Below are 23,550 nucleotides of genomic sequence, written 5' to 3'. Positions count from 1 at the left end.
TAAACTTACCTAAGAATTTATCAAACCTGTTTCTATTATTTTTTCATCTTATCTGTCATATTCACATCCTGTTTCTTCTCTCTTTTTGTCTGTTTTCTTCCCTCTTCATCTACTTCCCTTTTCCCTTTTCCTCTTTTCCCCTTTCTATTTCTCTATGTATTTTTCTCTTTATTTTTCCTTTCATCTTTCTACCTCACTATCTCCCTTAAATATATACAAAATATAATAAGTACATTTAGAACTTTTGAATATCATTTTAATCACATCATTAATTTTTCAAGCAATCGGGGTTAAGTAACTTGCTCAAGGTTACATGGCCAGTTATTTCTGGGTGTGGTGCTGAGTGTCTGAGCCCGGGATTCGATCTCCAGGTCTTCTCAACACTGGAGCCGGTGCTCTTACTTGCTGTGCTACCTGGCCGCCCCACATCATTAATTTTTAATGGAGTTTGAACATTATATTATTTTATGAGCAAATTCTTTGATTGACGTGTTGGGTTTTGGGTTTTTTGTTTTTGTTTTCTTGCTTCTTGGAGAGGGGAAGATAGGGCAACTGGGGTTAAGTGACTTGCCCTAGGTCACACTGCTAGTTTTGTGTTAAGTGTCTGAGGTTGAATTTGAACTCAAGTCCTCCTGACTCCAGGGCCGGTGCTCTATTCACTGTGCCACGTAACGTCCCCTGTTGTTTTTTTTTCCAATATGCCCCTGAATGATTTCTTTGTTCCTCCCTCAAGTTATAGTCTGGTTGCAGTCTGTATTAGTGGAGGGATTTAATAAATCATGAACTCTGACATTGATGGAATAATAGGCCATCATGGCCGTATTGATATCTGAAGAAACATGCTCAGCTTTGTGTGATACCCAAGGAAGGAAGAGGAGGAATTTTGCAGCCTTCATATATACATACATAGATATGTGTATATGTATACACACATACATACACACATGTAGGTTTATTATATATACACATATATAATATGTGTGTACATACAACTTTCTACCTCTATTGTGTCAGTTGCTGACTAACATACAACACACACAAGAGAAATACAAAATAGATACACGGTAATGGGGGGCAGGAGAGAAGAAGGAGTAGCTGTGGGATCTGAAAAGACTTCAAATAGGAAATGCTTCTTGACCTGAGACTTGAAGAAGACTCTGGATTGTTTCTTCTGGAACAGCTAGGTAGCGCAGGGAATAGAATGCCAGGCCTGGTGTCAGAAACACTTATCTCCAAGTCTGGCCTCAGATACTTACTGGTTGTGTGACTCTGGGCAAGTCACTTAGCCCTGTTTCCTCGGTTTCTCTTTTGTAAAATGAGCTGGAGAAGAAAATGACAAGCCACTCCAGTATCTTTGCCAAGAAAACACCAAATAGGATCATGGAGAGACAGATACAAAAGCACCCGTTGTTTCTTTAATGCCTTTTATCATCTCCAAGAGAAGAGGCGTTAAATATAAAGAAGGGTTGAAAGGACAGTTTTGCTGAACTGGCATGTCCATGAGGAGTAGTATTTAATAGCGATGGAAAAGTTAGTTGGGGCAGGTTGTGAGGGACTTTAAATGTCGAATAGAGGAATTGTTGGTCTTGATTGAACGAGAGCCTGTCACACACCCGTACTTTAAGGAAATTCTTTTGGTAGCTATGAGAAAGAGTGATTGGAGAGAGAAGAGGCTGGAGGTGGAGGGACCAATTAGGTAGCCTTTGCAGTAGTTTAGGGGAGAGGTGCTGAGAACCCCAAATTGGGGGTGACTACGTGACTAGAGCAAATGTGAGAGAAGCCGTGGAGGCCAAAAGGTTAATACTCAGCAACTGAAAGACCATGAGGGGTAAAGGAGGATGAGGAGTTGATGGCGATACCAGAAGTTTGCAAACCTTGGAGACTGAAAGGAGTGGTTCCCTTGACAGAAATAGGGAAGTTCTATTTTGGAATGGTGGAGTTTTAATTACCCGTGGGAGATCCGGTCTGAAGTGTCCGAGAGATGGTTGGTGATGTGAGACCGTAGCTCAGGAGAAAGCAAGGGCTGGATGTATAGATTTGGAGTCCTCAGCGCCGAGATAAGATTATCCAGAGAGAGCAGATGTAGAGGGTGAATAGAAGCTGACCCAGAAGAGAGTCGTCAGCTTTACTCATAGTTGGGGGCCTGATCTTGATGAAGATTCTGCAAAGGAAACTGATAAAAAGTCAGACTGGTAGGAAGAGAATCAAGTAAAAACCATTTTTTTGAAAAAACCAGAGAGAAGAGAAAGGAGAGGATGGTCAGATGTTTCACACGCTGCGAGAAAGATGAGGATTGGGGGTGGGGAGGAAGCCATCAGATTTCGCAGTTAATCGATCATCGGTATTTTTGGAGAAGGTACTTTAGTTGAGTGAAGAGGTCAGAAACCAGACAAGTTTCTGTCAGTTAAAGACTTGTTACAGAAGACAACTGAGTAGGCATTTTTAATATCTTTTAGCTATGACAAGTAAGGTGCTCCTCTCAGTCATTTGGACAAAATTATGCTGGGTGACGGAGATGGCCCTGGTGACCTGTGAGGTCTTTTAAAATTGCAGCATTATCCGCGTTCTAGCTATTGGCTAATTATTGATTGGTAAATCGCACTTACGACTCAGCTCAAGAATCGTGTTATACCTCTGCTGTTTTATTTACAGGAACTTAGGTAGCTGTCAGAGAATCTGCGTGAACCTAACAGTTCAAAACAGGAGTAGTGGTTGGTGTGGCGATTCCAGCAAAGACCTAGCAGGCTTAGCAGATAATCACAATCAGCAAACATTATATAAGGGGACAACTAGCATTCTGGCATGCCATATACTTAACTTTCCAAACAGCACTTTAAGCCCCACGCAGTGGTATAAGGTAAGCACAACATTTGCATTGCTTTCTCTCTTCCCCTGCACCCACTTCACCCTCTTTCCTAACACCGAATTTAAGTTCTTAGATAGGATCACTGGGGAGATACATTGAAAATCATAGGATCACAACAGACATCAAATAACTGACACCCATGTCATATAAAGAATCCTTCTTTTACTTATTGTGACCCAATATTGGTAAGATGTTAAGCATTTAGATCTCCCCCTCCTTTATGACTATTCCTAAAATGTAAAAGATAACACATGGGACAATTTCAACAAAATTGTTTTGAAGAAAGTTGAACCCAACAAGTGTTCTATTAATAGATGAATTAACACTGTATGGACATTATATTTTTCTTCCTTGGAAGCTTAAGCAGTTTAAAGCAGTGAAAAAGAACACTGCTCCTAAGGGGTGGCCAGGTAGCACAGCAAGTAAGAGCACTGGCTCCAGTGTCGGGATGACCTGGGATTGAATCTGGGCTCAGATACTTAGCACCCACCCAGAAACACCTGGCCGTGTAACCTTGAGCAAGTTACTTAACCCCAATTTCTTTGAAAAAAAAAAAGAACACTGCTCTTGGAGTCAAGAAACTTGGTTTTGAATCTTGACATTAACACTTCGAAGCTGTGTGATCCTGGACAGCTCACTTGACCTCTCTAAGTTCAGCTTTTCCATTTATAAATTGTGGTTAATAATACCTGCACCTCTACATTTCAAAGTTGTTGAAAGGCAAATACTTTGTAGCCCTTAAATTGCTGTGTAAACATGGACAGCCAAAATAATGTCATTATTTCGTTGTTCAATAGTTTTTCAGTTGTGTCTGACTCTTCATGATCCCATATGGGGTTTTCTTGGCAAAGATACTAGAATGGTTTGCCATTTATTTTTCCAGCTCATTTTACAGATAAGGAAATTGAGGCAAACAAGGCTTAGTGACTTGCCCAGAGTCACATAGCTAGTACATTTATGAGGCTAGGTTTGAACTCAGTTCTTCCTGACTCCAGGCATGGCCCTCTATCCACTGTGCCACCTAGCTGCCCATTTTTATCATAACTGTGTGAAGAAAAAGGTTTTATTTAGTACACCCCTTCCCTCCTCCTTTCCTTCTTCTAAATATTAACACTGAAGGGAACAAGAATATTTTCTTAATTTGATATGTCATTGGATCCACCACCTTCTTGATGTAGATATTCACTTGAATGATACAGATTGCATTGATCTCTACCCATCTTTTCCACGTAATTCTCATTCAGGGCCTATCTATAAATCCATAACAAGGACTACACCATCTCTTGATATTGCTTAGAGACTAATTAGCACACAAGCTACCCATCACTTCCAATGTGTGACTGACATTTTTTCTCCCCTAGTATTTCTATTATGACATCATTTATGTCGCTTTTCCTGTGGAATTGCTGATTTATAATGTGTTATGGTCTTTTCTCACCCATCATGCACATCTCCGTTGACTTTTTTGGGTGATTTTTCAACCTCAGTGCTTTGGAAAATGTGTATTCCTTAGACTAAAATATCACCATACAATTATTAATGTAAAAACATATGGTCCCTTGTTTCATGGAGTATTGAGGTCATTAAAAGAACTTGGTACCATTTCCTAGTGGTGGCTAAGTGGCGTGGTGGATAGTGTGCTGGGCCAGACTCGGGAAGACTTATCTTTGTAAGTTCAAATCTGGCCTCACACACTTACTAGCTGTGTGACCCTGGGCAACTTGCTTAACCCTGTTTGACCCACTTTCTTCATCTGTAAAATGAGCTGGAGAAGGAAATGGCAAATCATTCCATTATCTTTGCTAAAAAAAAACCCAAATGGGGTCACAAAGAGTCTGACACAACCAAACAACAACAAGTTTCCTAAAGAAGTCTAGTCTCCCTTCCTGCCCTTTAGTTCTGGTTTCACCTCATTTTCTATATGTACTGTCTATCCAAAATATTTATATTAATTGACAAGTGCTACGAACTGTCTTTTTAACTGTACAACACGATCTGGACAAGAATCACTTCTTCTGGGGCGGCCAGGTAGCACAGCGAGTAAGAGCAACGGCTCCAGTGTTGGGATGACCTGGAGATCAAATCTGGGCTCAGATACTCAGCACCCACCCAGAAACACCTGGCCATGTAAACGTGAGCAAGTTACTTAACCCCGATTGCTTTAAAAAAAAAAAGAATCACTTCTTCTATAGGATTTTCCCTGTGTGATTAGTTAAGCCAAACTCTTTTGGGTGATAATAGACTTTAGATAGGAGATTCATTATTTCAAGGCTTGATGCAATCAACACAATGTCATCTGTAAACAGGAGCATTTAGAAGACTTCTCTAGGGAATTTCATTCAGTTGGACTCTATCTGCACATTGTCCATGATAGCAGCAGATACTTTGCCTGAACAATCAAAGATAATTTTGATTGCTGATCCTTTAATTATTAATATCAATTCTAGTGTAAATAGAGGGTTATTGACTAGGATTACCTTTGGCAAATCTTTCAAAGATTTTTGTATAATTTTGACAGGTGCATTGCAGACACCTTGGTAGGAGGGCACTTTTAAAGATGCTTATGTTTAGTTGGTAAATAGTAAATACAGTGGGCTTGTAAAGATGCCTTCTCCCTTTGTAAAACCTGTGTGTTCCCTTCTCAAGCCTTTGTTAAAATCTCCTTCAATACTTGCATCGGGGGGTGGCTAGGTGGCGCAGTGAGTAAAGCGCTGGCCCCGGAGTCAGGAGGACCGGAGTTTGGTTCCGGCCTCAGACACTTAACACCCACACAAAACTACTAGCCGTGTGACCTTGGGCAAGTCACTTAACCCCAACTGCCCTCCAAAAGGCAAAAAGAAGTACTTGCATTGGTTATTCTCGTTAAAATGTTGTAGGGATGCAGAAGTAGGTACACGAGTTGGTGTTTATTCTCGTTCTTTCAGTCACCTTTCAGGACCGTAGTTTTATCCATGTTTTCCTTATCCTCCTTACTCTTAGGGACCTTGAGAATGAATCCTTTAACATCCTCAAAACTGTGTCCCCTCCAGCACTGGTGGAGGGGACATCCTTGGTCTAATCCAGCCACTCTTGCCATCTTTGTTTTATTTGGTGCCATTTTCACTTTTTTCACAAAGCAAACAGGGGACTGTGATGTTAGAATCAGCTTCCCTTGATGGTGAAGGGAGTGTATAACACAAACTTTTGCAGATATTTTTCATCTTTCATGCCCTGCCAGTTCCATTCTGAAATGTCCTAGGGATAAATGTCCTCGACTTAATTGGTCCTTTTGCCAAGTTTACTTGATAATTTCTTTTTCCCTCTACTGCCTCTCATTGTTTTATGACATTTTACTTTTCCTAATCTGCTACAACCTTACTCCATAAAATTTTGATAAAGTAGTTCATATTCTAAACCTTTGCCTTTGACTGCCATATCTTTTTCCTTGGCAAGGGGGGGCTAGAGTTGCTTTCTGATGTTGTTTCTAGGATCTTTGATTCTCTTTAGTATGATAATCTATTTTCACTGATTAAATGTCTTTAGGAAATTATTGTAATTGATGTTAATGTCTGTTCTTCCATCTACTTTACATTTTTTTTTGCATTTGCAAGTTGATTAAAATAGAAATATGCCTGCCCACCACTTTGCACAGGTAAATACCTCTAAACTCTCCTGATTGTCTTCACAAATTTTGGTATCATCTTCATTTTACAGACAAGGGAACTGAAGTTCAGAGAAATTGACTTGACAAAGTTCATACAATTAAGTCCCAAATCCTTCTTTTCTGATTCTAAACCTAAGTCTCTTTCCAACTCCTTGACACCTTTAATTCAATCTATCCTTTTCTTAACTGTCATGGAGTCATAGAAATATAAAGGAGGAAATGATGCCAGATCATACAGTTCAGTCCTGTCTTAGTGGTGGGTATGGAGCACAAGTCTTGTGCTTTCAAGTTCCATTACCTTGTCTTTAGGTCACATTGTCTTTGTTGTTGGTCTTTTGCATGTTTTGGTTCAGACTGAGATAGCCTTAAAATTGTTCAGTCATGTTTAACTCTTCATGATCCCACTTGGGGTTTTCTTAACAAAGATGCTAGTTTGCCATTTCTTTCTCCAGCTCATTTTACAGATGGCGAAACCGAGGCAAGCAGGGTTAAGTGACTTGTCCAGAGTCACATAGCTAGTAAGTATCTGAGGCCAGATTTGAATTCAAGTAGATGAGTCTTCCTAACTCTAAGCCTGGCTCTCTATCCATTGCACCAACTAGCTGCCCAATTAGCCTCCCTGTATAATATTCTAGCTCTCCATTCTTGTAGAGAACTGTAAGATTTTAAGTGATGAAGTTCACATATCTGACTTGTTAAAACAGAGTACTGATTTTCAGTTCCTGTTATAGGCTGCCATACTGCAGTAACTTTCTGACTTTTCGTTTTTCCATTCTTGAGCTCATCTACACCATTCCCCTTGGCCCTTAACATCAGTACCTTTTTTCTTCTAGAGGCTACTGACTGAATGAAATGAGCTTGAATCTTCCTTTTTCTTTCTAAGCTTTATTGCTGTCCTGGCTCCTGATTCTATGAGCACCTCCCTTACTAAAGGCAACATGAAGTTCCTTCTGGGGCTTGTACTAGCACCTCTTTCTTATGGAACCTAGAATTTCTTCCTCGGTACTGAGAGAGTGTTCAGCCTTATGTATGACTGTTCCTTATGGACAGGGATACTGTGTCTTATACTTCCTTTATGTCACCCACAGTCCCTACTGTAATACTAAATACTGGTAGTTACTCAATAATAACTACTTGCTAAACCAAAATGAATTTTTGTATTTAGGAATGCAAGCCTATTGGAGATGAAAGGAAATATGTTCTTAGAAGTTTTCAACTCTATATAGAAAATACATCAACTGAGGATTCAGGAACATATTTATGCAGAGCAAAACTAATGTACATGGGAAAACATTATGATATTTTAAATAGAATTTCTACAACTCTATGTAAGTATGATACAATATAACCATCATTTTCTTAGAGTATTTGCAAATGTTTCTAGCACTTGGGATTTCCATTCAGCTTCCTTTGAATGCCAGGATATTTTGTAGTTTATTTGCCAAAACTTTTTTTCTCAGGCAGCTAGAAATATTTAGAAGATTTCCTTGCCAAAAGTCATAAAAAATAATAGGAAGAAGCATTGGATAGTGGAAGGGGGAGAGGAAGGAAATCACAGAATCAACGAATTTCAGAATTGGAAGGGACATCAGCAGTAATCTAGCCCAACCCATACCCAAAAGTGATCCTTATTATAACATACCTCAGAACTGGTTATCCAGCCCCTCTGCCTGAAGACCTCCAAGGAGGAAGGTCCCACCACATCTTGAGATAACATGAAGTTGTTAATGGTTTTAATTGTTTGGAAGTTTTTCTTGATAACAAACCTAAATCAGCCTCTTTCCAACTTCCACCCATTGTTTTTAGTGCTGCCCTTCTGGGTCAATTGGGGGGAAAAATCTAGTCTCTTTTTTACATAACAGACCTTTGAATACTTGAAGACTATTCCCTCCTGAGTCTTCTTTTCTCCTGGCTAAACATGGCCATTTCCTTCAACCAACCTTCATATGATAGGGCTCTTTATGAACCTAGTTATCCTCATCTAGACATTCTTTAGCTTACCAGTGTCCTGCATGTAATACTCGACAAAGTAAGCCAGATGAGGTCTTCACAAGGGCAAAGTATAATGGCACTATCCTGTCCCTGTTCTTGGAAGTCATGACCTTCTCAATGCAAACAAAGATTACATTAGCATTTTTAGCTGCCATATCACATTGCTGACTCAATATGAGATGACAATCCACAAAAATCCTCAGATTTTTTCTTAGAGCTGTCTTCTGTCAGTACCCCCCAACATTGTAATTGTGTAGATGATTTTTTGCACCCAAGTACAAAACATTGCATTTATTCATATTGAATACGTGATTAGAATCAGTCTAATAACCTAGCCTGTCAAGATCCCTTCAGGTTCTGAGTGTCATCCAGTATGTTAGATAATCTTACTCATTTTATATCATCTGAAAATTTGTTTATCCTGCCATCAATGCCTTTATCAAAATCATCAATAAAAATATCTTTAAAAATATGAAACCAAGCATAGATCCCTAAGGTACTATACTGAAGATCTCCTGCCATGTTGACATTGAACCATGAATAGCTAGTGTTTGAGGTTGGCCTTCCAACCAGTTCTGTATTCATTTTATTATATTATTGCTTAATCCATAATTCACCATCTTCTCCACAAAAATGCTATGATATGTTTTGCTGAAAGGTTTGCTGAAATAGAATCACACTGTATCCATAGCATTTCTCTCACCTGCTTCAACAGGTCAAAGAGGTTTGTCTGGTAGTCCCCATTCTACAACAAGCCACATTGGCTCTTTATAATCACATCTTTCTGTATATTCTCCAATCCTCTTTTTACTGATGCATTCTAGAAGCAGTGAGTCTCTAGACGTACTAGAATGTGCTAATCTCTGAATGCACCACAGATGCACCAGGAGGTTTTAACCGGTTTGCTACTTCCCCCCTTCAGGGTCCTAAGGGTGACTCCGAGAGACAGTGGCAGAACACCCACTCCAGGATGTTACCTCCAAGACTTCATAAACATTGGCGACACTTTTTTAGGTTCTTTCTGGAAGTGTAATTTGTGTACCTGTGAATCGCTAGAAGTTTTGTTTTTTATTTTGTCTTACCTCCACCTCCTGTGAAGATAACAGAACCCTTAATTGTGGGGAGCACACACTGTCCTGTAATTGTCTACAATTACCTTTTATTGTTCTATTCGGGTCTTTGGAGAGTGGCTTTGAAACTGATTGTCAGAGTCTGAGGGCTGTCTTAGGGGACCGACCCTGCCCAACCGTCTCTACAGATTAAGAAGTTGAACATTTTCTTATCCATCTGTAAAGAAGAAAGAAATTTAGCCTCAGCTATTCTTTTGCATTAATCTTTGTCTGTCTTTGCATGTTTGTACTGTGTGTGTATTTGTGTTGTGTTTGTATGTATGTATATGCATATATATGTCTCTGTGTATACAAAGAGAGGAAATTAAAATTGGATTGTATTATTTATAACCAATATTTCTCAGGGAATACATTCATTTCCTTACACCCCACCTCTGAAGGTCAGGCAGTTTCTGAAAGACTTAATGGAGTAAGGTAATTACTCCCAGCCCCCAAGTCTTCACCCTGGGCAGGGACCCTTATTTTTCTTTACCCCATAAACAGAAGCCAACTGGAACTGACACCCCCACCCCGACAAGCTGGGATGAATCTTGTGTCTTTGCCTCTCCTAAACAAAGTTTGGGGTGATCTATTCAAAAAAGGGGGAGGAAATCAAAACCTGTGAAAATCTGTTTGAGATGGCTTATGTTGCTCTAGCCAAGATTACTAGAGACGACTGGATCCATGGGGCGACTGGCATTTTTTTGAGTGTTACAGAGGGGTATAATCAATCACATCTGAAAACCAGCTCTCTTTCCCTAGCTACAGATTGATCCTGAGGATTAGCCCCACCCCTAATGATGAAGTAATGGGGAGAAGCTGAGAACTATTAACCCTCATCCTCCTTAAAATGTCCACCAATCAAGGTTGCCTTACATTTGCCAGGGGAGGGCCAAATGATACACTGTCAGGCCAATAAGAAGGAAAACACTCCTAGGTTTAAAAGACATTGTTGATCTTCTCTCTAGGTCTTTGCCACAAACAGAGGCTAGCCATAAGACCCCTATGTTACCAGGCTGCATGCCCCTGCTAAGAAAGGGTATCTCACTCAGAGAATTGCCTCGGTCTGCCCTTTGTTAAATTCTAGTTGGGACAACATATATGTGTCCATATGTACACATATAACATATATGCACATATTTATATATGCATGTGTATACACACATGACTGTAATATATTGGTGTAAAATGTTAAGGCTCATTTGTAGAATTTATGAGCCATTTTTCTTATAGAGATCTTTATAATTAAATCCCATAGTGGCTTTTTCTTAATGCTCCTTTTTTTAAACCAGTTTTCCCACTCTGATTGTTTTCTGCTCCCCCCATCTCTCTAGTTTCATTAGACATAAAGCTCATGTCACATGAGAAGCCCAATTATAATTCTGTTTCTCTTCATGAGGTCAGAATGATTTCCTATACTTAACTTTTTAATATATCCAAATCTTATATCCTAACAAAGGTCATGGTGATTTGGGGGGTACTAAAAGTTGAAATGTGAATTTAAGGACTGGGATTTCTGAGATTCTGAGTTTTCCTTAAAGTTCTTGGACATGGATTTTTTTTAATTCCCACAAGATAGGTATGTGCATATGTTTCTTTTCAGTAAACACAATAGAAGGAAGGAAAGAACCTGAAATTATCTATCCAAGAAATAATTCCATTGAAGTACAGCTTGGTAAGTAGAATGAAAAAAAACCTAAATCATTAACTATAAAGACTGTATAAAAATGGTGCTGATAACATGTTGCTATGATGCTGTTATGACAGTTTTGGAATTCTAGTCATGCTGTATTAGAAGTACAATTATAATGTAATGTCCTTGAGGAACTAAAAGTCAAGATCTAGTAAAATGAGATCCTGTGAAAAGAGTAGGGCAGCTAAGTCATGCTGGACCTATAGTCAAGAAGACTCATCTTCCCGAGTTCAAATCCGGTCTCAGACAATTACTAGTTGTGTGACCCTGGCCAAGTCACTTAACCGTGTTTGCCTCAGTTTCCTCATCTGTAAAATGAGCTGGAGAAGGAAATGGCAAGTCATTCCAGTATCTTTGCTGAGAAAACCCAAAACAGAGTCAGATACAACTGAAACGAACGAACAACAATAGAAACGAGGTCAGTGGAGATAAAGAAATGAGTGATGCATAGAGTACAGTCTTCTCTACCAGTAACGTGAAGCTGTCTGCTGACATTCACTTCAGCAGTGCAGAAAAATTTCATGTATACATTATTGGTTCATCATGGCTCATGAATAAAAATAGATATGAAGTTCTTCAGAAACTGCTTGTCCTTTACTGTAGTAACTGGATTTTAAAAAATATTTTTTGACCTGAAAGTTCTCAGTTGAAAAATAAAGACGGCATATGACCTAGTATCAAAGTCTAGTACATTGTCCCAGTTCAGTAGGGTATGGAGGAACCACAGTCTTTGAATCTCTAACTTCACAGTAGGCCCTCTGAGAAAGTGATTTATCCTCATTTTCATGAATGAAAAAATGTCTCTTTTCGGAAAAGTATACCGAACAAATACTTACCTGCTTGGGGGAAAAATGCTAGCTATGATAGCTTGAGTTTCTACCTGATTTTATAACCTGATAATTCTCACAACCAAAAGCATTGTAGTGAAAGGAATGATCATTGCAAAAGAATATTTGTTAAACACTCACCTAAAGGCCCATAAGTTCTTAGGTTTTAAGACTGAAAGTTGCTCTAGAGAGAAAGTGTGTCGAGTTTAATTGTGGGAAAGCAGAAGTCAGTATGTTTAGGGAAATTATTTTTAAAATTCTTCAAACCATTAGTAATTGGAGAAAAACAAATTAAAGCAATTCTGATATTCCACTTCATGCCCATTAGGTTGACAAAGATGACAAAAGAGGAAAATAGCAAATATTAAAAGAGACTTGAAAAAATAGATACACTTGTGCATTGTTAGTGGAATTGGTACAGCTATTCCAGAAAACAATTTGAAACTAGGCTCCAAGATTATTAATCTGTATATAACTTTTGATAATTAAGCCTATACATCAAAGAGACCAAAGAAAAAAGAAAAGGACTCATATGTACACAAATATTTATGGCAAGTCTTTCTCTATTAACCCCTAAGTGGAAACAAAGGGACACTCACCTATTAAGGAGTGGCTAAACAGATTGTAGTATATGAATGGAATTATTGAGCCATAGGGAACTATATAATTAACAGTTTCAGAAGAAATTAGAAGTATCTCTATGAACTGATGAAGAGTAAAGTGAGAAGAACTAGAAAAATAATTCCTAGAATGATAAAAATGATAGAGAAAAACAGTTTTGAAAGACTTTAGAATTTTGATCAATACAATGAGAAACCATGAATCTAGAGGACAGAACATGAAACATTATTCATCTTCTGCCTAAAGGTTATATACTTAAAATGCATAGAGACATGCATTTTCAAGTATGGTCAATGTAAATATTTTTTTTTGCTGTATTATGTACAGTTTTTTTGTTTATTTTTTAGTTTAATGGGAGTGATTATAAATATTTGAAAAAAATTAATTAACCTGAAGTTTTGCTTGCACAATAATGCATTCTGATTTGTGGCCCTTTGGTCTACTGTACTGTTTCAAGCAAAATAGCCAACAACATTCTGGGCATCATTATAAATGAAATTAGGAGTGGCTAGGTGGCACAGTGAATAGAGAGAGAGCACCGGCCCTGGAATCAGGAGGACCAGAGTTCAAATCCGGCCTCAGACACTTAACACAAAAACTAGCCGTGTGAGCTTAGGCAAGTCACTTAATCCCAGTTGCCCTCCAAAAAGCAAAAAAACAAAAACAAAAACAAACAAAAAAAGAAATGAAATTAGAATTCAAAATCTATTATAGAATTTCACCTTTCTAGAAAATCGTGATGTCTCTGAACTTGGAATAGTGTTTGTATTTCTAGGTACTTCATTGTAAGGAAAACATAGCAAAGCTAACTAAAGTCCAGAAAACAGTAACTAAAATAAGGGATTAGCATTGATATAAGAATAGATATCCTTTTGGATATCACAGTAATGCAAAGATCTAGTCTAAGCAAGTATTATAATTGAGGCTTTTAAAATCATGAAAATACAGATTGGATCAAGATGAACCTATTGACTAAATTCTAAAGTTCTAAAGTAAGACATCTACACTGAAAAATCAGAGGAAGAAACTTTGGGACAAATAAAAGGAAAGTATCATTTATGCAACAAGTAGAAAATAGGTGAATTTTGTGACCTCGATGGTGAGGAGGTTGGAGACTAAAAAGCATTTAAGTAGATATAGGTCAGTTTAAGAAGAGTTCATATGATCATGGTTTTAATAATAGAAGTAGAAGTCCACCTTCCCCTGCCCCTAATTGTATAGATGATGAAATAGGTGCAGCAGCCTAGGGCATCCCTTAGTACATACTTGCTGACTGCCTCCCTGGGTATTACTAACCCAAGTTCAATGTGCTCTGGGGGGTCCATACTCCTAAAACTATAACTTACAGGTTCCCATGTCTGCAATGTATACATTGGACCATAGATTTCAATCTGGAATGGATCTTAGAAGTTATCTAGTTCCACCCTTACATTTTACAAATTAAAAAACTGAGGCCCAGAGCATTTGGGTGGTCACAGAGGTAGTAAATGAAAGAGTTTGGATTCAGACCCAGGTCCTGTGAATTAAAATATAGTGCTTTTCCCATTGTACCGATTTACTTGTTCAATCTTAACTTGTTGAGGTTTATGATGGAAAGGGAAATGCATTCCTTGGTGCCTCTGTCTAATATATATTCTTGGGTTAGGTGGATGGGTCACTGACATAACCCATTTGGGATTTATGTTCTGATTTTGAAAATTAAATACTCTAAGTAAAAAGAAAAGAAATTGACTAAATAAAAATCCAACACAAGCATAAATCCCTTGGGTTTGGTCCTTTTGTCTCATCTGCTTTTAATTTGCAGGATTTTAAAAATGTACTCATGGGGGCGGCTCAGAGAGTAAGAGCACCGGCTCCAGTGTCGGGATGACCTGGAGATCGAATCCCGGGCTCAGATACTCAGCACCACACCCAGAAACACCTGGCTGTGTAACCTTGAGCAAGTTACTCTACCCTGATTGCTTAAAAAAAGAAAAAAAAATTTACTCATGGTCAATCTTGCTTTGTAGGTTCTCGTCTCACTATAAACTGCAATATAAAAGATGGAAAAGAGAATTTAAATCATAGAAGTTGGAGAGTCAATGACAGTTTTGTGGACTTTCTCAAATCTCCCCGAATTAAAGAAGAAATTGAGTAGGTATTCATAATCTTAAGGAAATTCAGAGATCTTCTAGGGTAGTCCCTCTAAAGTTCTCCAAAAAATGGTCGTCTTACCTCTGTTTGAAGACTTGGAGTGACAAGGAAGTCATTATTTGTTGTCCTAACATTTCATTTTTATACAGCTCTAATTGTTGAGAGGCAGCAATATCTGCACAGATTCAGGCCTTGCCAGTGATAATAAATACAGTCTTTGTGACCCTGGGCGAGTCACTTAACCCCTTAATGCTCTCGTGTAGATAACTCTGAGAATGTGAGTTGCAGGGAAGGTGTTGATATGAATCGGTAATGGAGCATAAACTCTGGAAGGTTCTATGAAACTAGATTTCCTTCCAGTACAGGGCAGGCAATAGATTATATGTCCCTCATCTGAGGACCCTTCTACCTGAAAGGTTGATCACCAGGTTGGTTTTAAGCAGTTGTGTGGAAAAAGAAAATATGTGCGTGGCACACTTTTAAGTTTAATCTGTATTAACATTTTCTCCATCACTTTCCTAAATTTAGACAATCAACAAAACAATAAACAGAGCCTTGATTTGTGGCATTTGCTGATTTCTAAGGTGAAAATATTCACATTGAACATTTAACAATTGCCTCTAATGAGCCAATATGAGATGGCTCCAGTGTGGCCTTGGTTGTAGGGTGTTGAATTTTCCAGCCAAAGCAGTTTTCTAAAACCATCTGCTAAGTTTATAGAATCAGAAGGTCTCAGCTCCTGAGCTGCAGTGTGCCCCCGAAGCCCTGAGGACAGATGCCTTGGCCCAGGTCACTTAGGTAGTAAGGGTAGGTTCTCTAACACTGAGATCAGAGCTCTTTCCCCTGGGGGCATATGATATACAACAAGGTAGGGCTCACCCTCACCAATGCAGTCACATGTTTGTAGGTATTGGAATGCAAATATACAAATATACATAAATGTTCAAAATGTAATTTGCTCTATGCCTTCACAGATCATCGGTTCCTTTTGGGGAAAAATATTATTTCTATACCGTAAATATCAGCTTCTCAGAGGTGAGACAGGAAGATTATGACCGCCCTTTTATATGTACGTCTGGATCATCAGCAGCATTTATTATGCTCAAGCGTCCAGGTAATGTGCCAAAATGTTATGTGCAATTTAGAATGTGCAGAATTAAATTTAAAAAAGGAAATTGATGTGAGAGAAGTGAGAGTGAGCTTTTCAAGTTGCATTTTTTAAATTATCTTTATCTTATTTTTAAAACAAATATTTCCATAATGTAATAGAATAAAAAAAGATGATTGTACATGAAACTTACCTGTTGTGTACAACTTGCTATTCCTTTTTAAATATATAATAAAGTTATCATGTAAATTTCTTTTTCTTCCTTTTTTTCTTCTTGCCTCCCCCTCTCCCATCCCACCCTAGAGGTGGCTACCATTAGACACAAGTATGAACAGTGTAAGAAGTAGTAAAAGCTAGGGTTAGTCTCTGACAGGGCTTCTGGATTCTGTCATAATACTGATAGGTGTTTTTTGAAAAGAATTCAGGTTACTTTTTTAAGTTTAAGTTTAAGTTTGCTTACTACCATGAATTGCACCTAATACCTATGCCTATGATATGTAATAATTTGTTTCTTCAGTTAGTGATAAGAGTCATTAGAATCTGTGCTCAAATTCTCTATAGCATGACTATTCAAAAAATTTCTTGTACCTGATTGGCTAAGTTGGTTGAGTTCTCCAGATCTGTTTCTGCTCCCAGACTATCTTTCAACCCATTAATTTCTATATATGCTGCATCTTTCTTGGTTCTTCTCTTTCATAGAATCACAGATTGTTAGAGTTGGATGGGATCCTGGAAATCTAACTTTTATTTTACTGATGAGGAAAGTCAGACCATAAAAAATTAAGTGATTTGTCTCTCCTCCTTCCTCTTTTCTCCTCTCCTCCCTTCTCCTCTCCATCTCTCCTTCTTCCCTTCCTCTCACCTTCCCTTTCCCTTTATCTTCCCCCTTTATACACCAGGGGGAAGAAGCTACATGATTCAGTAGATAGAGTTCTGAGCCCGGAGTCAGGAAAGCTCATCTTCCCAAATTCAAATCTGACCTGAGACACTTACTAGTTATGTGACCCTGGGCAAGTCACTTAACCCTGTTTGCCTCAGTTCCTCATCTGTTAAATGAGCTGGAGAAGGAACTGCCAAACCACTCCAGTATCTTTGCCAAGAAAACCCCAAATGGAATCATGAAGAGTGGGACAAGACTGAACAACAACTGTGTACATACCAAACACCTTCTATATACAAAACAACTGGAAAGCCTGGAATGGTTTTATGTGGGAGGTGGGTGTTTAAACTGAGCTTTCAAGGAAACTAAAGATCCTAAGAGGCAGAGATGAGGAGGCAGTGGGACGTAGGCATGGGCTACAGCTTGTGCAAAGGCAATGGGAGGAAATGGAATGATATATGTCAGGACAATAAGAAGTCCAATTTGGCTATGTTACAGACTGCGTAAAGGGAAGTAATCTATAATAAGAATGGACAAAAAGGTTGGAGCCAAGTTGTGTAAGACTTTAAACACCAAAAAATATGAACTTCTATTTTATCCCTTAGGCAACAGGGAGCCAGCAGAGTTTATTGAGTAGGGTAGTGACACGGTTTCATTCCCTGGGAATTTCTGCCCTCACCCTGGCTTGTTTCTGTCTGTCCTGTTCAGTTTGTGTGAAATATATTCCCTAGCTCACTGTTAAGGTTGGTTCTTGCCTTTGGTGCAATGTTAGGCTTCTTTACTTGTTCTAAATTGTTTTCCTAGCTTAGTCGCTAGTGGCCATTAGTCCTCAATGACTGGCGCCTTATGTACCTGGAGCCCATAGGCAAAACATTAGTCATTTTTAGTCAGAAACCAAAACCAGTTTTGGAGTTTGTATTCCCTTTAGGGCCTGCTCTCTGGGACTCCCCTCCCTCTTTTAACTAATTTTCAGAGCAGAGGTGGATGGTCTGCTAATGAAAGATTCAGATTGCCAATGCCTCATACTGCACTGAGATCTCTTTCATGACTGTTCATTCAAATGCCTCTCAGGAAGTGACCTGTCAATATCCTGTCATGTAAAATTCTATGACACTATAATAATACTATCAGACTTTAAAATGAACGGACATAATTCTCACTGGGAGATGCCACATATATGTGCTGAAGAAAAATGTGCCTGATCTTGGTCTTGTCTGGTCCTTCTCTTCAATCCCATCATGCGTTTTGCAAGATGGCTGCAAGATGATAGTAGTGAAAAGAGTATTGCATTGGAAGTCTGAAAACCTAGATTCTTCCTATGGAAACATTAATGACAGGAGGGAAAGAACAGCAAGTGTGGGGCTGAGTGAATCTGTTTTAGTTTCTTGCTACTTTAGTCAGGAAGAAGAGAATAGAAGCTACTGGGTCTACTTAGCATCGAGTCCTCAGGGTAAGAGATAGTTCAGGGGATGCTGATATACTTGGCATCGGCCATTCCATGGTTCTTCTCTCCTTTAATTCTTTCTCATTCTTTCCTATGTCTCCCCTTACAGTTCTTGTGTGAGCCAGCAAGAGATGCCCATTTTGTAATCCCATTTCTTCATAAAATTTACCTAACTCCGTTCTTCCTCTCGGGAGGCCCTCTAGATCATCCTCTAAGGAACTTATTAGAATGTTTTTCATTTCCTTGAGCTCCAGATGAACTCATTCTTTCCTTTTGCTATCATTTACCTTTCTTCTCCATCCCTTCCATCTGCCTGGTTTTTTCCTTTTTTTTTCTTCCCTTTCCTTTTTTTTTTTTTAATTGATCCCTTTGGAATCTTGTGACAAGATACTGTAACTTCACTCTGGTAATTGTATCTCCTCCATCTTGCCATACTCGGGTGGGGAGAGAATATAAACCTGACTGGAGCCTTTGTAGGTAGAGCCATGGATCTCAGAGGAAATAATCAATTAACAAGCCTTTCTTAAGTGTATACAATATGCCAGAGAATTTCTCCGTGTTTGATGGGAGTCTTGACAAACGATTTTTGTTGTTTTTATGGTTAACAGTAGACTTTTGAATCAAACAGGTATTTTCAGACATCTGATTCTTCCTAAACTATTGCTAAAGACTATTTCACATATAGGACACAGTATGGTATAGAGAGTCAGCTTTAGCGTCAAGAATTTGATTTTTTAAAAAAGGTTTTATAGGTAATAAAGCATTGTTTGCTATATAATATCAGCTCTTTCTTATGAATTCCTTGATTAAGCCTCTGGGAAATATTTCCATTATTGGTATTTGGTTCTGGCTATGGGGAAAGGAATTAAGGCCACTGTAGTAGAGCCTGACCATGACCGGCTTTTCTCTTCTGTCTCCAGTGCCCACAGCATACCTCCTTCAAGGGTAGGTAACAGTTTTCCAAAGTGTTTTCCAAGAACCTGACACTATTTCTTGGTTTCATATTTTTAAAATATTTGGAACATCATACTTATCATGCAACAGATTTTAAGGAGTCATAATTTGTGATTTCTTAGTGATCGCTCTTAAAATAAATTCTACAGTTCCTTTTGTATTTTTGTCTTTTTCTTGTTGCATAGCTCCAAACCCTGGAGGGTACCTGATAGGAGTGCCCATTGTTGCGTTGTGTGTGATTATGTTTGTTGTGTGCACTTACCATATTGTCAAGGTTGACATTGTGCTTTGGTATCGGAGTACCTTTCATTCTACTTTGAGTAAAGAAGGTAAGTTTAAGTGATTAAAAAAAAACTATCTTGTCATCAAGTGTCTTTTTTTTTCAAATCTGGACCTGTGATTTTGTTGGTGTAGGGAACTGCCAGCAAGGAAATTCCCTTCAGATTGAGAACTTTTGTAACTTATAGTCTTAAGAGCTGTCTAAAGCACGGACAAATTAAGTGACCTATTCAGTTGCATAGTCAATCTGTGTCAGAGGCAAGCCTTGAGCCCAGCTCATCTTAGTTCTGAGACAACTCCATCAAATATGGCATTGTTAGTCATTGGATCATCCATCAATATATCCATTTAACCATTCTACATCTTAGTAGAAGGCAAAGGCAAATAGGTGTCACAGTGGGATAGGAATCAGGAAGTTGTTGTTTATTTGTTTAGTTGTGTCTGATTCTTGGTGACCCCACAGACCATTGAAAACCAGGCCCTTGTATCCTCCACTATCTCCCAAAGTCTATCCAAGGTCACATTGACACTGTCCATGCATGACATTATCTAGCCATGGGATCCTCTGCTGTCTCTCCTTTTGCCTTCAATCCTTTCCAGCATCAGTCTCTTCCAATGAGTCCTGTCTTCTCATTATGTGACCAAAGTATTTAAGCTTTAGCATTTGTCCTTCTAATGAGCAGTCTGAATTAATTTCTTTAAATATTGACTGGTTTGACCTCCTTGCTATCCAAAGGACTCTCAAAAGTCTTTCCCAGCACCATAATTTTAAAGCATTCATTCTGTGGTGCTTAGCTTTCCTTATAGTTCAACTCTCATAGCCATAGACTTGAGTTCAAATCTGAACTCAGACACTAGTTCACAGTGTAAATGTAGGCAAGTTATTTAACCTCTGTTTGCCTCAGTTTCCTCAGTTGTAAAATGGAGATAACAGCACCTGCCCCACAGAGTTGTATTTAGCACAGTTCCTGGCACATAGATGCTTTACAAATCCTTATTCCTTTCCCTCTTGGATAAGCCTTTTCCCTTGACTAAATGACATACTTGACTCGGCTGTTTTGCTAGTAAGACTCAGAACAATGTGATCCTACTAGAGGCATTTATTTCTTTAAACCTTCAATCTCATTACTCTTTGACCTCTTTCTTTCTCTACTACGGCCTTTCTTCTCTTCCTTCCTCATGATCTTTGAGCCTTTTGAGCGATGGAGATCACCAAGAGTGCCGTATGAAAAAAAGAATTAGTTTATCTGAATTAATTCAGTATAATTTGGGCTGGGAAGTATTGGTCTAGAGCAGTAGTGACAAACTGAAATAGAAATGAAGGCCACTACACCCTACACAAGGCAGGTAGGTATGCAAATAGATAGAGTGTTGGGCCTGGAGTCAGGAAGACTTACCTTGTTAAGTTCAAATCCAGCCTCTGACACTTAGTAGCTGTATGATCTTGAGCAAGTCACTCAACCCTGTTTGCCTCAGTTTCCTTATGTGTAAAATGAACTTGTGAAGGAAATGGCAAACCACTTCAGTATCTTTGCCAAGAAAACCCAAAAAGGGGGTCACAAAGAGTCAGACACTGAACAACAAATCCTCCACAAGATCCCTGCAAGATGTATGTTAACTTAGAAAAATCACACATTAACATGTTCTATTGTATTTTCATGTATTTTGTTTTATATTTCCAAATTACATTAATCTAGTTGCTACTTCTCTCTGTGGTGCAGACCACAGGCAACATTTTGACTCCTCTGGTCCAGAGGAGTGTATTGAAAGGCAATGGTAAATGGTAAAGGCAATGGTAAATGGTAAAGGCAATGGTAAATGGTAAAGGTAAATGGTAAATGGTAAAGGTAAATGGTAAAGAGGATTGTATTGAAAGGCAAAGGTAACTTAGAGTTATACTTTTTTTAGTATGAAGTGGGAAAGGAACTACATATGTAGGAAATTTTGTTACATGCTTAAGAAATAGAAACGAATAATTTATAATGAGTATGTGCATCATTTATTTGTAGAATCTATTGTTGTAATGCTCTTTCAGGTGCTTGAGAAGAGTTTCTTGGCTTTTTCCTTTAGATTCCATTCTTTCTGCTCTTCTGTGTCTTCTGTGTATGCAGCTATTTAATTTATTTGTCTTCTCCATTTGTATATAAGCTACTTGAAGGAAGAGGCTGTTGTGGGGTTTTTGTTGTTGTTTGGTTGGTTTTTTGCATTTCTTTGTACCCCAAGCCATACGCACCTTATGTGACACATAATAAAATAAGGATAGACACTGAACCCATAATGTCATTGGCATAGGGAGCTCCCAGGTAAGGAAATTGCCTCTATCTATGTATATAAGCACTGTCACAATTTGCTGCCTTAGTTGCCTAGAGAGAAAGGGGAGATTAAGTGACTTGACCAGGGTGACAGTATATGTCAGAGGCCATCTGCCTCGAATCCAGGCCTTCCTGGCTTCTAGTCTGGCTTTATGTCCACTAAACAAAGCTATCTTAATAAATGTGTGTTTATTCTTTGGTTGACTGTCACTCTAAAATGTTCTAACCACCTCCCTCCCCCTCACCACACTCTTGCGTCCCCCATCCCTTAGTTCTTAGTTCCTTCTCCTTGAGCCAGGGAGAGTCACAGAGAAAGGTTGTAAAGCGCCTATAGGAGCCATCTGCAGAAAATTCACATTGGGAAACACTGATCTGGAGGATGAAATGGGAGAGCAGTGGAAAAAGAATTTCTCTAATCCTATTAATTGGAGTAGGACTCTGTGTCTTCACAGAAGCTGTGGAATCAGACAATCATAGATTTCAGAGTGGAAGCGACCTTAGAAATCTTGCCATCTGACCTCATTTTAAACATGAGGAAACCTGAAACTCAGAGACCTAAAGTTTCTTTGTTCATGTTCTCCCAGGTCCCACGGGCAGAGCCAAGGTTTGAACTCTGCTCTTCTGATTTCCACACTTTTTCCATTGCAATATGTGGGAACCATTAGCCTAGTATGTCTGAATTATTGCAGATTCAAAATGAGTGATGTTTGATTTAATGAGGATTGATTATTTTGGAAGAAAGTTGCCAAATCCTGTTTTATCAACCAGTAAGCATTTATTAAGCCTACCATGTTTCAGACAGTGGGGGTGCTAAGACAAAAATGAACCACAAGAGATTACGTGCAGCTTTGTAGATCTTTGAAAAGCACTTTGCAAACCTGAAAGTACTATATAAATGTTAGATATTGTTGTTTGTGGTTTGTTGTAATGACAATTGCAGAGACTACTTTCTAGTCAGTGCCCAGCTCAAGTTCTGAGCTCCTACAACAGACGTATCCGATGATTAAGTCTACTTGACATCAGTCGTTGAAGAAGGGAAAAATTCAATCCATCAGTTAGCATGCGTGTTTTTAAAAGCTGAGCTGATCTGCTGTTTTGTCATGACAACCCATGTGGTAATTCAGTGAACTTTGTTCAGTGGAACTTAATTGCTTCTTCCCACTCCATTGGCCTTAAATATAGTGAATGCCAAGCTGACTCATTTGTGTTTTGCAAAGGAGCATATGTCAGAAACTTGGCGATGAAAGTCAGGTTTTGCAGATAGGACAAAGAGGGTGTGGAGGCAGCAAATCCTTCAAGTCGGTATGATTCTGTTAGTTTAGAGCAGGGGTGGGGAACCTGATTTAAAGTGTCTTCAAGCACACACTTCCCTGCCACCCCCACACACAGATACACAGACACACTTGTACACAGTTCTACTCTATGCTCAGATTGGCCTACATCCAAAAGGCAAAGGGAGTTGGGTTTTCAGATGATTTCCAAAGACCATGATTAGGAAAGTTCCTTGAGTAATTCAGTTGCCAGCATAATATAGTCTCAGAGTTCTTAACCTGGGGTACATAGACCACCTAAAAAGTCTGTGCTAGATTCCCAAGGCTTATAACCTCAGATGGAAAAAAATTGCATCTTTATTTTCACTAAGTTTCACTAAGTGAAAATTCGCATTTCCTTCAATTCTGATTTAAAAAA

General features: G+C 38.7%; 1 protein-coding gene across 10 annotated transcripts in view; it reads left to right on the top strand.

Annotated features, from left to right (window-relative positions):
* Positions 1-23,550, top strand: part of LOC138171197 (interleukin-1 receptor-like 2) — a 40,097-nt gene that overhangs the window by 4,632 nt on the left and 11,915 nt on the right. For 8 of the 10 annotated variants that reach the window (XM_069100588.1, XM_069100592.1, XM_069100591.1 and 5 more), the window contains 6 exons: positions 2,653-2,857; positions 7,675-7,837; positions 11,214-11,285; positions 14,761-14,884; positions 15,859-15,998; positions 19,456-19,599. In XM_069100588.1, the coding sequence (XP_068956689.1) occupies positions 2,653-2,857; positions 7,675-7,837; positions 11,214-11,285; positions 14,761-14,884; positions 15,859-15,998; positions 19,456-19,599 (848 nt within the window). Of the gene's footprint in view, positions 1-2,652; positions 2,858-7,674; positions 7,838-9,423; positions 9,516-11,213; positions 11,286-14,760; positions 14,885-15,858; positions 15,999-19,455; positions 19,600-23,550 lie in introns of all 10 variants that reach the window. The other 2 variants (XM_069100598.1, XM_069100596.1) reach the window with 2 other exon arrangements.

Source organism: Petaurus breviceps, unplaced genomic scaffold, assembly GCF_028583685.1.
Source record: "Petaurus breviceps papuanus isolate PSGF00001 unplaced genomic scaffold, PetGlider_PUasm1.0 419, whole genome shotgun sequence".
Lineage (NCBI taxonomy): Eukaryota > Metazoa > Chordata > Mammalia > Diprotodontia > Petauridae > Petaurus > Petaurus breviceps.
Note: the sequence above shows the minus strand (reverse complement) of the source record. Positions and strands in the feature narration are given on the sequence as shown.